This window comes from Lepidochelys olivacea, assembly GCF_965140295.1.
Source record: "Lepidochelys olivacea isolate rLepOli2 genome assembly, chromosome: 9".
Taxonomy (NCBI): Eukaryota; Metazoa; Chordata; order Testudines; family Cheloniidae; genus Lepidochelys; species Lepidochelys olivacea.
In genome coordinates, this window is record NC_140419.1 from 79,239,383 (window position 1) to 79,256,740 (window position 17,358).

General features: G+C 47.0%; 1 protein-coding gene across 5 annotated transcripts in view; it reads right to left on the reverse strand.

The window, feature by feature from the left end:
- The window catches only part of STARD8 (StAR related lipid transfer domain containing 8), a 141,992-nt gene that overhangs the window by 91,809 nt on the left and 32,825 nt on the right, over nt 1-17,358 (reverse strand). For 3 of the 5 annotated variants that reach the window (XM_084640112.1, XM_084640114.1, XM_084640113.1), the window contains one exon: nt 15,541-15,574. In XM_084640112.1, the coding sequence (XP_084496238.1) occupies nt 15,541-15,574 (34 nt within the window). Of the gene's footprint in view, nt 1-6,872; nt 6,985-8,346; nt 8,534-15,540; nt 15,575-17,358 lie in introns of all 5 variants that reach the window. The other 2 variants (XM_084640117.1, XM_084640119.1) reach the window with 2 other exon arrangements.

Consider the following 17,358-nt stretch of genomic DNA (forward strand, 5'->3'; position numbering starts at 1 on the left):
GGGACAAGCTACTGAACAGAGACAGGAAGCAACCAGCTCAGCCACCCCAAACTCATCTGTTTCAAAAGCCAGAGTGCTTGATCCTGCTCCTGTTCAAATCAAGGGGAAGGGAGGTTGCTACTGAATTCAGTGTGAGCTGGCCCTGAAATTGCATGCCAAAAGTAGCCCAAAGGGACCACCAGAGGCAAGGGGACGATGAAGAAGCAAGTATCTCAGACCTCTCTGGGCCCTGCAGTATCAATCGGACTGCAGCTGACCAGCCAAAATAGCCTGGTGTGGGAAGTGGTTATTGTGCTTTGCAATCAGGTGACCACAAAAGAAGCCCACCTGGGGCATGATAAAGAGGGGGAACGTTGGGAGGGAGGTAGGCTGAGACTGGTGTATTGTTCCCAGGATAGTGGGGGGTCGTTTGCAAGTCTAAGGCAGTGTTTTTCAAACTTGGGCTATGGTCAGGGAGCAGAGTCCATGTTTACCAAGATAAACAAAAAGGCATAGCCACAAAGCAGACAAGATATTGGCTAATCCCACAAAAATCTTTGAACGGGGTCTGTCTGACTTGGGAGCAGCGATGGCTTCTGAATACCATATCCTCAATAAGGATGGACATACTGAGCCCTGGAGCACCAGTGCCAGGTCATTCCAGAACATACTCCTACCCCTCTGAGCTCTCTCTCTTCACCAGCAAAGGTGGCCCTCACACCGCAGTGTCATCATCCAGCACACTGAGATGAAGTCCTAGCACTAAAAAATGATTGAGATCCGAAATGCCAAGTCTGGAAGTTGCAGGAAACTTCAAGGCCTGTCAAAGAAACCTAGCCCATGGCACGTCATGCTGCATCCTCTGCTGACCATAGCCGCGTCCTTCATTCTGGGCATTTGACACACCTCTGAGGGTTGAGCCTGTGACACACAAGAGATTAATGGAAACATCCTTTCAGGGTCCACACACAATTTTACAGAGTTGGTTATTTCAATGTCTAGTTTCTTTAGGATCCCTTTATTCTCCTTCCTTTGTTTCTCCTTTCCCCTGGCAACCTAACATTTCCTTCCAGGTAAGGAAAGTTGTATTCAATCTCCTCCAAATCATGTCTATGCCATTCTTGAGGGGTCATTTGATAGCACCACAAGTCACTCACTCTCCCTTGGGGCTGTGGGGCAGGTACTAGTCACAGACTCTTCACTAAGTTGAGAAACCGAGGGGGAAAAAAAGATGTTGAGAAAAAATTCAAAGTTTTCCCATTGCACAGAAGTCAACATGGATCAATATTCCTGTCTGGCTTTTGAAAAAATTTCCCTTATTTTTTTTCATCTATATATTTTTATCAACACTTTTATTCAAATAATGTTCAAAATCATTATCAAAATTTGTTTTCCAAAACTGCGGGTTGGTATGTCTGACTAAAAAATTGACTTCTAACACAAAGTTAAAAATTATTTTAAAAGGTTGAAAAAAGCTAGATAAAAAATGTCACAAAACATTTCAGAAAATATTGATAATGTTGACAATTGTTCATGAAAAGTTTTGCTTTTTAAAAAAAATAATTAAAATTTAAAAATACTTTACATGTAAAAATTTGTGAACTAAATTCATTGATTACACTCCCTGTCAGAAGTGAAAATCCTGGTAGCTAAATGATGTATCTCACAACGCATCCGGTCTAGAAAAGAGAGACTAAGGGGAGACGTAGTCATCTACAAATACACTAACAGGATATATGCGGGGGAAAGGAATCAAGTATTCTACAAGAATGTTTTTCACTGGGTGAAAAGCTATACCCAAAATACAATGCTTATAGGAAGGGTACCAAGATAGCAAACTCAGTAGGGTACAGTGGATAGTTATAACTAGAGCAGGGCCAAACATTTCCAGCGGAACAGTTTTCTATCAGAAAACTCTGATTTGACAAAATCAAAATGTTTTGCAAGAACTTCCCCCCGATGATCCATGAGTGGTACGTTGTATAGAGAAGGGAGGATAACATGTAACAAAAAACACTGGCCCTGCCCCAAAAACCTGAAAAGCTAAGCAGGGCTAGTATTTTTATTTTATTTGGGTTTCAAATAATAAAGACACCTAGGTGCCCTGATGTAATTAATCACATAATAAATACAATTAAATTAAACCTCAGCAGCATTAAAATCATTTCCACAGGAACTCAGACTGCCAACCACCCACGCCCTTAATCATCCTGGAAACACAACCTCAGCCTTCTTCAGAGACCCTGTCTTTTGCAGTGTACCCAGAAAGTCACCAAATTTGAGCTATTTCAGACCAAAGTCTCAGAGACACCCTGCTATACACTGCCCTCTCTCTTTTACAGATCAGCCTGTTTTTTCAACCCAGCACCATTAAAACGGCTTCTAAGCCCTAAACCTCTTGCAGCCTCTCCATACCTCTGAGCTACAAACCCACCTGCCATGTCTGCATGCCCTCTTCCCCCATATACCACCCTCCAGAGGTCTGCACATCTGAGTCTCCCCCACACCTTCTCCCCAGATCATCAGATCTCCATTGGGAGGATGTTGTGTAATGTGCACAATGCCTCCCACTCTAACTCCACCCCTGAATTTGCCCACAATGTCCAGGCTATTCTAATGAATGTTGATTCCAACCACCCGTCTGTGAGCCCACTGGAGCCTAAGTTCCCAAGCGACAATCCTAACGGGAATGTTAGCAAGTTTGATCATTTGCCATTAATCAATTAAATGTTGGTCCTGGACTTGTGATCTCTGCTGAAGTCTGTCTCTCTTCTTTTCTCTGATTTGATGCACGGCAGTAACAGAGACGTCAGAAGACTTTCGAACCGAAACCTCGATTTTTATGGAGCCATAATTCAGAAACCATTCACCTGAGTCACTTCAGGTTTGCGAGAAAGCCCCTACATTCGGCCCAGATGTAACATATGAACTTTGAGGCTCATATGATTTCTTTTGTGGGGGGAGGGAGGGAAGGGATTTTAGAATGGGGGTCCAGGTGCCAAAAGCCCAACTTATTATAAACACGCCATTCCGCCTTCATTCCAGAGCAGCTGCCATCATTCCATAATACTTTATAGCTTAGACTCATACTACATCGCAATGGATTTGTCAGCCTGACAGCTAGTTGCTAGAGGTTTCTTCTGGATCTAAATATATTTAAAACCGAACAATGGTCTGAAATCCCTCCACCCCAAGCACAAGGTTAAATCTGTTACTTCCCAAACGTGAACAGCTCCCAGATTACAGGCTGTTTTAGGACAGGGAGTGCTTTAGCAACATCAGCTTCCAAGAGGGATTTAAAACCAAACCATAGCTCAGTGTCCACATGCATCCCCCCACCCCCCAATCCCTGCAAAGTCTGGGACTTTTCTTTTGATTTTCCTCCTCCTGCTGCCTCCCACTCTCTTCAGATCTAAAACATATGGAAACGTGGAGAGTGCCCAGATCAGACACGTGGCACTGAGAGAAGGGAACAGCTCATATAACCTCCAGTCCCTGTCACACTGCAGGGCTGCTTGCAGACACAGGGACAGAGAAAAGGGCAGACACCAATAAGGCAAAAAGAGTGAAAGGGGGACAGAGATCCTAGGAAAGAAGAAGGAAGGGCAGATGCTGAGTGAGAGACAGAGGGATGAACAGACGCTGAAAGGACACACAGGTACAGGAAAGTGATAGACGGACAAAGGTCCTCTTACTCTTAGGACAGAAGGAAGGACAGACATTGATTGAGCCATATAGGGACAGGCACTGGGGCGGGGGAAGGACAGACAGATGGGGAAGACAGATCATGGGGCAGGGAGAGGAACAGACAGGGCAAGGCACTGAGGCAGAGTCAGGAAGATCCTGGGGCAGAGGAAGGACAGACAGGATCAGGCAGATCAAGGGGCAGAGGGAAGGACAGACAGAAAAGGGAACACAGACCCTGGGGAAGGGGGGAGGACAGACAGGGTTAGGCAGATCATGGGGCAGGGGGAAGGACAGACAGGCAGGCAGGGGAAGGCAGACAGACAAGGGAAGGCAGATCCTGGGGCAGGGGGAAGGACAGACAGAAAAGGGAAGAGAGATCCTGGGGCAGGGAGAGGACAGACAAACAGGCAGGGGAAGGCAGTGAGGCAGGGGAAGGCAGACAGACAAGGGAAGGCAGATCCTGGGGTGGGGGGAAGGACAGACAGAAAAGGGAAGAGAGATTCTGGGGCAGGACAGTCAGACAAGGGAAGACAGACCCTGGGGCGGGGGGAGGACGGAGAGACAGACAGGGGAAGGCAGTGAGGCAGCGGCAGGCCAGGCACTGCCGAGGGACGGACAGACAGACAGAGAGAGGGACGGACGGACGGAGGGGCGAGCGGAGCTCCTCTGCTCACCTGGCCCCAGCTCTCGGCCGCCCCCTTTCAGGCCCCACCGCCTCCAGGTGCAGGGCGCCGCGGCGCGCTGGAAGCGGAGCTTGAAGGACCGTTTGCTCCAGCGCGGGGGGCGCCCGGGCTCGGCCCGCAGCCGGTCCGGACTCCCCATGGGCGCCGCGGGCAGAGCGCGGCGCGGGCAGGGCGAGCCGGCCTTTCCCCTGCTCCTGCCCACGCTCTGCCCCGGCTCCGCCGCCGGCAGCCCCCGCCCCGCGGCTGGGGCTCACCCCCAGGGCCCGCCCGGAGGCTGCGGATGGGGCATGGCCGGGCGCCGGATCTCCCCGGGCCCAGGGCCGCCGCCTTCTTCTGCCAGCCCATCCCCGTGGCGCCTCGCCCTTCCCGCAGCCCAGGGGCTCCAGCATCCCTCGGCTCCCGCCTCCAGCAAAGCCCCTTCCGGGGTATCCTCCATCCCCTGCACCGCCCCCAGCGCCCCGCGGGGCCTCGCCTGCTTGTGCCGGCTTCAGAGCGCCGGTCCGCACCCGCGGGAAACTAAGCCCAGGGCATAGCCCTGGAGAGCAACCGCAGGTACCCCCCGGGCTCCGGGGACCGAGCCCGGGCTCCGGGGACCGAGCCCGGGCTCCCAGCTGGGGCTCTCGGGGGACCGTGCGCTGCGCCGCCAGGCGAGTGCCAGCCAGCCCCTAGACCTTGCATTGTCATCAGTAAATAGGGGGAAATGTCATTTCACCAACCACACCCACAGACACACGTCCATCAATCACACTCAAAACTCACGCATCGGCAAAGCCAGAAACAGGCTGCCTGAAAACTTAACCCAGTGGGATGTTAAGGGCACTTGGCAGATTTTGACGTGATGTCAACAACTGGTGTTTTAACAGTTCTAAAAGCTTTGACTTTTTGAATCTCAACCTGGACTGTTAGTAAATAATTACTGTCTAGCCCTCCCATCATTTCCCACACTGGTGAACCTTTACATTAGAAAAAAATGCTTACAAATATTGATATTATGAGTCAAAATTTATATATATAAATACACATATATATTTTATATATATAAAAACACAACTCTGCCCAGTCTCTATAACACACACTCAGAGCTGCACTTCAAGGCCCATGTCCTTTTAATTTTCCTTCCCATCACTTGGTCTCTCTCCAACTCCTTCATCACTTCTAACATGCAACCAGTTGCTTTTTTCCTGTAGGCTTAAGTTCATTGTTGATGGTGCTGCTTCTTCATTACAGGATCTTACCAGTGACAGGGGTTTTTGATGGGGAGGAGCCTTCCCCTGTCTAGTCACAGCCCTCAGTGTTCTCTGCTGTGCTTCCCCAACTCCTCATGCTCCCACATTGCAGTCATGTGCCTGCTGCAGCCCAGAAAAACTTTCACATCCTTTCAAGATAGGTCCTTACATGGGTGAGGGGCTCACAGAACAATGAAATGGGGTCAGGGCCCATAGGCAAAGTATGCTGCTTCTGCATCATCTCAGCTCCTGCCAGGTCAGTGTGCTAAGCAAGATCAGGAGTCAAATCCAAGTTTCCCAAATGACAGCCTAGAGCATATATCATGGGGCCACCAGAACTCTGTGACTTACGGGTTATTTCTCTTATTATCCCATCTGTCTCAAAGTGTATTCAACAGCATTTTAGCTTCTCTGAGTACATCTCCACTGAAAGGGAAAAAAGTGTGTTTTTAACTTGGGTTACCTTGCCTCAGTTAGGTAACTCAGATTAACACAACCATTAAGACACAGTAACTCGTCTTTTAACTCAGGTTAGCAACTCTAGCCCAACCCGTCTCCACCGTCGGTTTGAACTCAAGCTGCTAAACCATATTAAAAGAAGAGTTGCCGTGTTTTCACTGCTATTTTAATCTGAGTTAGCTAACCCAAGTTAAAATCCAACCTATTTTTGCAGCGAAGACATACACTAATATCGCTCTGAATACCAGGAAACACGTAGCTCTCTTAGGCCACTGAACCATCTCCCAAGGGAAGGAGTGGGAGCCTTAGCACTCAGGACATTTAAGATTGGACTGCAGAATACCTTTGTTGACAAGCAGATGGAGCAGACCTGGTTGGACTAGACTTTAACAATGTCTGCTTTTCTTTGATCTTATTAGAATGTTCTGAATAACTCTAGATCAGTGGTTTTCAACCTTTTTTCATTTGCAGACCCCTAAAAAATTTCAAATGGAGGTGCAGACCCCTTTGGAAATCTTAGACATAGTCTGTAGACCCCCAGGGTCCACAGCCCACAGATTGAAAAGCACTGCTCTAGGCACATGCATTACCGTATTACAAAGCACCCACCGGCCTCTTGCATACCGGCAGGCCAAGACTGTAGCGATCTCCCCAGGCAGAAGTAGGAATGGATCCAGTAACAGTGTCCAAAGAGGAGGCATAATGTTTCTTTTGCATGTTTAATGCAGATTATTTGTAGACGCTCTTACCATAGAAAAACATAGGCACAGCTCAATTTCTTTGCCTTTCAGTGCATTCCTTTAATTCTCATTTCATGCAAGTAAAGAAATGCACTCACATTTGTCTTATGGTCCTTTTGGTCTCACACAAGCTGTCCAGAGGATGTACATACTAGTGTACTTTCTAGCCTGCAATTTCTTTCCTGTTTCCTTGAATCACGGCTTTGCAGCCTTGGGGAAAAAAAAAACAATCCATGTATTGAACATAAAGAAGCAATTCCTTTGGTATCAGACAATTGGGGCCTTGTTGCCTAATTATTCCCCACACTCTCTTCTTGTAAACAATTTGTATTCTGGCCAATGCAAGGAAAAATCCCATTCCCTGGTGATGATTCTTCTAATTCTGTCCCACAAAGAATATCCCAGGGTGTTTGATAGGATCAGGTGTTAAAAGTGGGATCAGCACATTGTCAGCTGCAGGACACAGAAGAACTTTCAAGTCTGAAGTTAAAACCCCAGAAGGATGTGGGAACCAAAACAAGGGATTGGAACTGCAGTTCAACTCCACAATCCAGTAACTCTACTCCAGAGAAGGTTTATGGTAGGAAGAGAAAGAGGAAAGAAATGACTGCACAAGAAACAGTTGGGCATTTCATAACAAGCTGGAGATGCTTCTTGCTTCTGAGAGTTAGTTTCTAAGGGACCATCTATGGGGAAAGTTGATGTCTGTGGCCAAATTGCTCTAAGCAACAGCTTTTATGATATAGTTTTGATTTGTTTCACGGGAGTTAGTCACTGTGGCATCAGGACCATATGAATGCAGAAAGCTGCCTTTTGGACTAGCCTGGAAAGGGTGGATGGATATGAGGATTGTTTTATTCAGTTATGTTTGCTTGTGCTGTGGCTTTCTCCTAAGGGCCTAAAAGGGGCCAGGTGACAAACAGGAGATGTTCAAAATTGTAGTAAAGTAACACTTTTATTTAACCCCTCCCCGTATAACTGCCTTGGAAAATCCTCCACGCCCGATGACTTCATATGGGAGCTACATTCCCTCAGTCCCACTCAGGACCATGAGATGGCAACTCCTGCTGAGAGTGGCAGTATAATGATATCTGCCTCTGGGTGACCATTCAGAGTTATGGAAACTGCAGTGTGGAAATGCATGTTTCCAAGATCAGCTTTGAAATTGTATTTTAGTTGAGCAACATATAAAACCCACATGGATAAAAACATCCCTGGAAGACAGGCATAAACTATCAGAGTTTATAAATCATGAACTGGACCGAATGGTTCAACTGCAGAGTCTCCAGCACCAAACTACCTTGCACGGGGGGGGGGGGGGGGAGAGGAATTAAATGGTCATGGATAAACTGAACCAAACAGAAAGTGCTTAGAAGTTCAGAAACAATCGCAGAGTCTCCTTTTGGGGCAGAAAGAGGGATTTCCAAAGATCCTACCATTGAGGGGAGACTGTCTCCAGATCCAGAATGAATCTAAGGCCTGGGCTACACTGTGGAGTGGTTCGAACTAAGATATGCAACTTCCGCTAAGCTATTCGCGCAACTGAAGTCGAAGTATCTTAGTTGGAGTTACCTGGCCATCCTCACGGTGGCGAGTCGACCGCGGCGGCTCCCCCGTCAAGTCCGCTTACTCCTCCTGCCGAGGTGGAGTACAGGCGTCGATTTGGGGATCGATTTATCGTGTCTATACGAGACACGATAAATCGATCCCCGATAGATCAATCACTGCCCGCGGAGCCGGTGGGTAGTGAAGACGTACCCTAAGGAAAGAAAGCAAAGGCCACCTGTTTGCTTTCAAATTGCCTTGGCATAGGGTGACCAGACAGCAAGTGTGAAAAATTGGGACAGGGGGAGTGGGGAGTAATAGGAGCTTATATAAGACAAAGCCCCTAATATCAGGACTGTCCCTATAAAAACAGGACATCTGGTCACCCTACCTTGGCACGGCAATTTTTAATGCATATATTCTTACTTACAAAGTAAGGATTTACCTCCTTAAGCATTTGAACTAATCACTCCCGTTTTCCAGCTGTTTGATCATAGCCTCCGCTGATGCAGTTTCATGCTGGGCATTGTAGTGGTACAGGAAAGGGGCCACTTAAAAAACGGTGACTTCCCCCCACAAAACAAAAGCAGAAAATCCTCAGAGGCCCCACTCCAGTCACACAGCCAGAAAGACTCAAAGATCTTCAGCTAGAAAGTGCCCAAGACAGGTGGGGGAGCAAATAGCCTTACCAGGAGGGTCTTGTTTCAAATCTGCCTGAGACACAACAGAGGGGTCTGGAAGTTTCTTTTTTAACAAAAGGTACCAGAGCTTCAGAATGACTCATCAGCCGAGCACAAGGCTGACCACACAGATTGAAAGAGAAAGAGAGAGAAAGAGAGAAGAGGAAGGAGAATTGAGATTCCCTTTCATCACATGTCAAGTCAAACAGCAGCATCAAAACCACTAATAATCACATTCAGCTCATTTTTTCCCTACCTCTGCAATTGGAACCCAGACTGATGACTGTATTTTCCACTATGTAACTAGCACCTTTTTAAAAAAAATTGTTCAAAAGTCCAAATGGAAACTGGTCATCATTTCAAATGTTTCCCATCCCCACGTGTAATGAGTTTGTTGGCTCTTTCCAGTTGACTTCGCCTTTTGCGACATTTCCGTTCAGTTGTTGCCTTGGCTTAGTGGTCAAAGGCACTCAGACAGTCAGAATGAGATTTAACCCTTTTTTTGTGGAATTGCTTACCATCCCATTACAGCTACATGCAAACCTTGCTGCCACCATGAGCTTTTGCTGTGGCCCTTTCAGCATGTCTCAATATGCAAATTCCATTCTTTTCACCAGCTAAACTAATGCCCAGTCACAACCCATGCTGGCCCACTTCAATCATCACCCAGTTGCATTCAGTCTGTGTGTAGGTCAATAGCAATGGGAGCACTAAAAATACAACTTTTGAGAGAGAGAGAAACTGCTCTCTTTTCACAGTTACTTGAGACCAGTGCCCAAACACAATCTATTCGGCGCTTCCTGTTCAACCAGTGACTCAGACCAAATCCCAACCATTCTCTTCAGACAACTCAACCCAGTAACACAATTAAACAAATGCACAATGCCACAGCCCGGGGAGTGAATGCAGACTTGGTCTGGGACAAAAATAGAAGGTCCAGATCCCTGAGCCAGAAGGCTGGAACCTACAGAAAACGACTCCAGAAAGCTCACGTATAAATATAAAGCGAGCGTAGCCCAGCTGTGATGATAGATAGCTAACATTTTCATTGAGTTATTTTGGAACTCCAAACACTGCATACTGACCTATTCCCCATGTGTGTTATCTCAGAGAGCTCTGCTGAGGTAGCCCACTTTGGAGAATCACTGTTGCTTGATATCATTTTTTTGTTTAAAAGACATTATTGTTAGACCTCACCTTGTCATCAGCCACTCAGCAAGCTGCACTGGGGTTCCTATTTCTTGCCATTTATCTGGTTCCCTTCGTTTGACCCTTTGACTGCACTCCTGTCCCTGTTATTCATTAGTTGTCCCCCATAATTATTTGGTTTTCCAGGTCCTGTGAACCCCCGCCTTAGGCTGGAGGGGGATTCTGTAGCAGTGGGCGGGCTTTGCCCGCCCACTTCCTGGACCCCAATATGGCAGAGGGCAGGTAGGAATTACCCTCCCTGTAGTGAATGCTCTCAAGCCTCGTTTCTTGGACGAACATTATATAGATGTATTTGTATTTAGAGTGTGGCCTGTGTGTAATTCTTTCCTTCTTGTTTTGCTCAGAACAATAGATGGAAAGTTTGGTTAATGTCATTAAGGAAGTGAAGGGGTAGGACACCTATGAAAATGTAGCCTCAGTCCTTGAACAGAATCTGTCTGAAAGGATAGGCTTGGTGCCAGGGAGTACTCACGTTTTGTGTGCGAGAAACAGGGCAGAGCTGACGTGTAAGGTGGGAACACAGCAAAAGGGAAGGGAGAGAGGGAGAACTCTCTACCGGGAAAGACGGGAGCCAATGGGATGGAGCAAAGAGGCAGTAGGCTTAATTAATAGTGTCTGGGGATGGGAGGGTCCATAGCAGAATGACTGAGGTTTCCCCTCTGTTTAGCTAATATCCTGGCAGTTAGTGAATGGTTCTAGCTATTTCAGTCTCAGGATAAAATTATGCCAGTTTTCTGGGGAGCTCAGGGGATTAGCACAGATATCTGGAATGTTTCATCTCTCTGGATCCTATATAGGCAGGTTAGTAGCAATGGCTGTTTGGTGGCCTGTGTGAAATTTAGTGGGAGTTTCAATTCAGTTCTGAATGGACAAAAACCACCATCACAATAAGCATTGATTGCCATCAGGGGCAGGGACAGTCTTAGCAGAGTGGCCCCAGATTGTATGAGCCACAGACACTTGAACCCCTCCCCTCCTCAAAGAGATGGGAAAAAATACAGATTTTCATTACTGACAGAGGGCTTTGATCATGTCATATCCAGCTATTCTGTGAAACAACAACAATGGGAATTCCACAGAACAGGAGGTCAGTTAGAGGGGTCACTGCAGCATGACCAGCTGATCTCAGATCCTGCACGTTAATAGGTAGGGGTTTAAAAGGAATTTGAGGACTGTTTTTGTTGTGGAACAGGAAATGGCCCAGAAAGTCAATCCAGGTAGTTTCCCAGGGGACAATGGACAGGATTATGGAGAAGAAAGTATTGTGACCATGCTCTGCAGAGGATGGAAGGACTAGGACAGGCACTTTCCTATTCAGCTACAAGGCATAAACATGGAACAACCTCCCCACTCCAGCAAGCGGCCTCTCACCTCTTGAAATCCTACCTCTTTCATGAGGTCTCTAACACTGTACTCACCCACAAAACCTTCATAACCTCTTGCTCTGAACTGCTGTCCTATCTACCATACACACCTACTAAGATTTACAGATGGGCCTGAGCTACAAAGTTTGGATACAGATCCCATCTCTCCCAATGTTCAGGCAGGATCTCTAATTAAATTAAAAGCTCTTCAGAGGAGGGAACTTCTCTTGTAACTGTGGCTGCCACATTGACTGAACTACTATTGCCAGGGTCTTCTTAAACCCGTGGGGTTTCTGCCTGGGCTTCACCACTCTGACTCTTCTTTCCGGAAATATCAGCAGTGGTACCTGTATCGTTCTGGTAAATATATAGGACATAAATCCACAAGCCTACATTTTAACGGGCCAGATTTCAATGTTTCTTTCATTAAGCTTGCCCTTTGATATTTGATACCTGTCTGCAGACAAGATGTGGAGTGAGTGATACAGAAATAACCAACCATGGCTTCAATCAGTCCATATAATTGCAAACAACACACATGCAAATTCTCGAATACAAAAATAAAGAGCCACTTATCTAAGAAAGAGATTTTATTAATCCTGTGTTCTGAGCCAAAGACTTTGTGCAGCTCCTCATTAGTGTCCCTCTAGTGGCCAGCTCCAGGTGACCAAATAGCTCCAATGTCCCCGCATGCGTAGAGATGGCAGGGAAGGTGTAGAGCTGAAGGACTGTGAAATTAAAAGTAGTGCTTTTCTAGTTTAACTACATATTTGCCAGGAAGCCCTGATACTATAGATGTCTTTAACCAAGAAATACCAGTATCCTCTTTCCCCTCCCCCAAAAGTCTTAATTGTGGATGTGATTTGTTTGCGGGGCAAAATATCTCGCTGGCCCTTTCACTTGCACACATGGCTCTTTAACCTTCATTAACAAGCTCTCAAGATTCATGTTGTTAATCTCCCCAGTGAAAGGGTGAATAGAGACCACCCAGGATTACTCTCCAGTCCCCTTCACAAAGCACCCTTGTTACCAGGAGCTTTCCACCGGCTAGGGCTCAAAGCTAAATCTAATCTTTTAGTGGCTGAAAAACAAGCAAGGTCATTGCCCTCCAGTTATGAAAACTACCTTGGAGATCCCCACCCATATACCATGAGCTAGCAACAGTAATGTGTTTCCTGTTTCACTCTGGAACAGACTCCAGTCATCAGTGAGCTCCTTCCTCCCCCTCCCCTTTTCTGTTGCTGCCCATGGATAATTATATAAAGGCATTTCTCTTGACCTTTTCTGTGTAAAGAAAAGAGGAGAGAATGTGGCTTTAGGATGCTTCAGGGCCCCTGTAACTATTTACAGGGCTGCTAAAACTGACCTCGTCTCAGGAAACCACAAGGCAAGGAGCGGGTGCACGCCAGCCTTGTTCTCGGAATTCCCATGCTGCAGGGGGCTTACAACACACCATGCAGCCAGAGCCAACAGCTACATCTATTCCCAGAAAAATCCCTGAACTGTCATTTTCCCTCAGCACAGTTCTATAGGTGGGAGCAAAGGTGGAAGCTGCAGATAAGGGGCAGGTGTTTTCACCCTAGCAGGTTTGGAGGACTTGACGGTAAAACTCCCATACCTTGTCTGCACTCAACCTTGCTCCCAGCTGCACCAGTGGAGAATTACAGATCCAACTATCATGAGGGCAGATACAGCCAAACACCCTCATGTCACAAAAGAGAGATTTTTTTAATCACAAACCTGGCAAGGTAAAAGAAGCAGGTATGATAACAAAACGAATCAATGTACATCTCAGCCACAGAGCTACTGACAGCTGGGCTGTTCCTCTGCATCAGTGGACTTTAAAATCAGTGCGGAGTGTGATCGCAGTGCATTTCTTCACGCCTGCTATCTATCAGCACGGCGCATTACAGGCCTTTAGCCTGAGCTGCTAACTCCTTGCACACCCAAAGATGCCAGTGACTCCAGAAGGAATTTTGGGCGTGCAAGGAATGCAGGATTAGGCCTTGAATGATGGTTCTCAATATTTTTGGGCTGCAGTATTAGTTTACCAGGGTGAGGCTCTCAGCCTTTAAGGTGCTGAGGACTTCCCATGAGGTGCTGGGCATTGCCAACTCCCATTTAAGTCGAAGGAGGTGAGGGTGCTCAGTATTTGGCAGGATCAAGCCCTAACTCCTCAGGAGTCTCAGCTAGCATGCTCTAGTCACCTTTCAGCTCTGCAGGCTGCTTGTGCTCCTGCACAGTCCAAGCCCAAAGGCAGGTTAAGGTGCACACAGCAGAATGGGGAGTGGACAGCGGCAATGCAATAGGGCCCCTCACTAAGCCTAGTCTATCAATCACTGAACAAACATTCATTAGTATCTGCGCAGCACTTGGGCAAGGCAAAGCTCTTGTAAACAAACTCAATATCTTAAAGCCCTAACTATGAGAAGAGGCAAAAAGCCCTAACTATGAGAAGAGGCACGCGTCTCCCATTACCTGGGAAGCAATGCATTATTCATACTAGAGATAGCCGGGATGCCCACTGGTGCAAATGGAAGCAAACATCGACTGTAAGCTCACACTGATAACAGCTGCTTCCTGGCCATTGCTTCGGCAAAGACAACAGAAGCAGCAGAGAGGAGCTAATGCCTCTTAAGATGCCTTTGTAAGTCCCCCCAAAGCAGACAGAGCCTAGAATCTGTGACTCTCCCCCTTCCTCTAGGATAGCCCAATCAAGGCCTCATTATGAGAACTCGGGTTTGCACTAAGCCAGGGTTTTAAACTGGCCACTCCAAAGGTTCCCAGTGACACTGGTTCAATCACCCCCTCTTCACCCAGCCCAAACAGGAAAATCCCAAAATGAACACGTCTCCTTTTCCTTATACAGTAGGTTGCTAACTCCAATTCCTTAATCATCATTTGTTATCCATTTCAGAATCCCCTCTGGTCTGTCAGTGTCTTCCTCACATCAGGACCCCGGGAATGACAATACAAACTAACACTGAATATTTGGCCCCTCTCAAGTGCCGTCCATCCAAGGGCCTCAAACACATTATAACGAATTCATCCTTGCCAAACGCATTATTCAGATGGGGAACTTGAAGCTCAAAGCAAAGTGACTTGTCCTAGGTCATACAGGGAATCAGTGGCAGAGCCACAAACAGAATTTAGGGGTCCTGGCTTCAGGTTCACAGCTTCTGACCTCTAATCACCACCCCATGCAGTTTGCCACACGCAGTCACTCCAATGCCAGAGTGAGGAAGTTTCCACTGATGCTGCACACTGTGAGCTGAGGGAGTATGTTCACCCAGCATCTCTCCAACAAAAACAGAACCGGAGAACAGCGAGAAGGGAAAGAAAGAGGAGCACACATTTGCTGACCAAGGCAGAGTTAACACTTCAAAATAGTTCTGTGTGTGTCGGCAGATACAGCAGTACAAATAAGAGAGGGTGGCCACTTCTCCATTCCTGCTTCTAAAATCAGGATTTCACCTTGCACAAAATGGAAGGGATTACACCCACTTTGCTGACAATTAAAGCAAATTTATAGGCAAACCAATCTTTTATCTTAGGGAGGGCATGGAGTGCAGGGCCTAGGCGGGTGGGAGGGGACAGGCACAGTTTGGGATAACAAGAAGGGACGCTGATGCACACAGGTTCTCTAGCACCCCCATAGTGCTTTGTGCTTGAGATGACACGTCACCTTTATAACAGAACCTTCAAATCTGGTTCACTATCCTAAGGCACAGAAGCAAGTGGGGAAACAGACAAAGGGAGCGGAGGAAAGAGCTTGGAAGGGAAACTGGAGACTTGCAAGGAGACTGAAAACCCAGCAATACCCCAAGTCACTCCCTTGGAAAGGGAAGGACACCCATGATTATATGCCTCTGCATATATCCTGGTAGCTCCGTCACCAAAACACAGATCTAGAGGTGACAATGAATATATTCTTGCTGATAAAAACAGAACATGCCATCTCCACTTACCTGGGTCCCTTTTATCCTCTAGTAATGTGAAACACTGTAAAAACAAAACAAAAGAAAAATAAATCACTTTACAATCTCTTATATTCCTGGTCATGAACCCCTAAAATTTCTGTGTCTTCATCACAAACCCAACTAAAGCTCTCCCAGAAGATGGCAGCTTGGATCAGATTATCAACTTAGTCTACATGATGGAATTAAGTGGTGTTTGGGGGAAGTAAGCTAAGGAAAGGAACCCCAAGGAGGTGCTGTAATAGAAGCAGGATTTCATTAACTGGCTTTTGCTATGGCAGGTAACAAACGCACACAAGATCTGAGCGCAGACTGGAGATGCCAGCACATGAAGGAGAACAAATTGCAGAAGGCAACATTCCATATAGAGCAGAATCATTTCAGCAGGCAAACGCAAAAGGAACTGAATTTCAGAAGGGGAGGAGGAGATATCGGTCCCCGAGGCCAATGACTACCTCCCCTCCATGCGTTGTGGAGTCAAGCGCATAGGGGATGCTCAACACATTCATCATTAAAGGGGAGAAACACTGGGGATGGAAGCACCATTTTCCTTCTCAAGCCAATGAGAACAATATGAGGGACAGGACAGATATTTCACAGTGATGGGTAATTCCACTGACTGTAGTGCATTAGTCAAAAATAAACAGGGCACAATACATTGGGAGAACTATAGAGAATAGAACACACCTGATTTGGGACTTCAGAAACATTGTGTTCAATTTCATGTCTGAAAATTACAATGGGATTTGCCTGCAAAACTTCCACTAAGAGTGTTTCCATCACCGCATGGACCCCTCTCCTCCCCCCCGCCCATGGAAAAGCAGCAGCAAGGGGCCTGGAGCTGGACTTAGAGATGAATGAGCCACACAGAGAAAGCAAATGAAGAGACTTGCAAAACAGATGGGAGCAGCAGGGGGGAAACGATTTGGGAAGTGGACCCTTGTATTAGAGATTCTTTTCAACCCCGATTCTACGGCCAGGTGTACGCTACCAAGTTTTTCCAGCATAGCTGTGTCAGTTAGAAGTGTCAGTCAACCCCCTGACATAGCTATGCCAGCTTAACTGTATCAGCAAAATAACTCCTTTGGCCAATACAAGCAGAGTCTCCACTAGGAGGCTACAGCTACCAGTAAAAGCCTTTCTGAGGTAAGCTAGCCTTAGGATGGAAAGACAAATAGACAGAGACCTTTAGATTGGGAGCCAGGGAGTGAAAGAAAAGAGGAAGGATGTGGTTTATTGCTCTGAACTAAGAGACAAGCCTCATCTGCTCTGAGTCTCTCTGGCCTCTGGGTGCCGCTTGTGAGCCATGCTGTATGCAGCTGTGCTCATGCTGCAGCTTGCAGGGCTCTGCCAATCTCCCATCCTCCCCAGCGCTGCTGCAGACAGATTCTCTCCTGCATGCTGCCTTTGCAACCTCCACCTGCTCCCTGAAAATGTGACTATCCAATCAGAGACACTGCCTGTTTTTTCCTGCTCCTCCTGCCAGGGCTTTTGGTGCCCAGCACCCGAGTGGACATTGCACTCACACAGGCTCTGCAAAAGGCCCATTCTCTGTACTCCAGACCCCAAGCTGGGGTTAGCCACTTGAGCCAGATATCAATATATTAATACATATTAATATACATGGATCCTCAAGTGACTCCCCCACCCTGGTCCCTCATTCCACGGCATCTTAGTCACCTCCTGACAGGAGGAGCTCTTATTCCAGGGCACACTCACAGATTGGCTCTGATGTGCTGGTAGGCAGGGATTAATAATCCATGGCCACAGGCTGATACACCAGTCACCAGATGAACCACATGGAGGCAG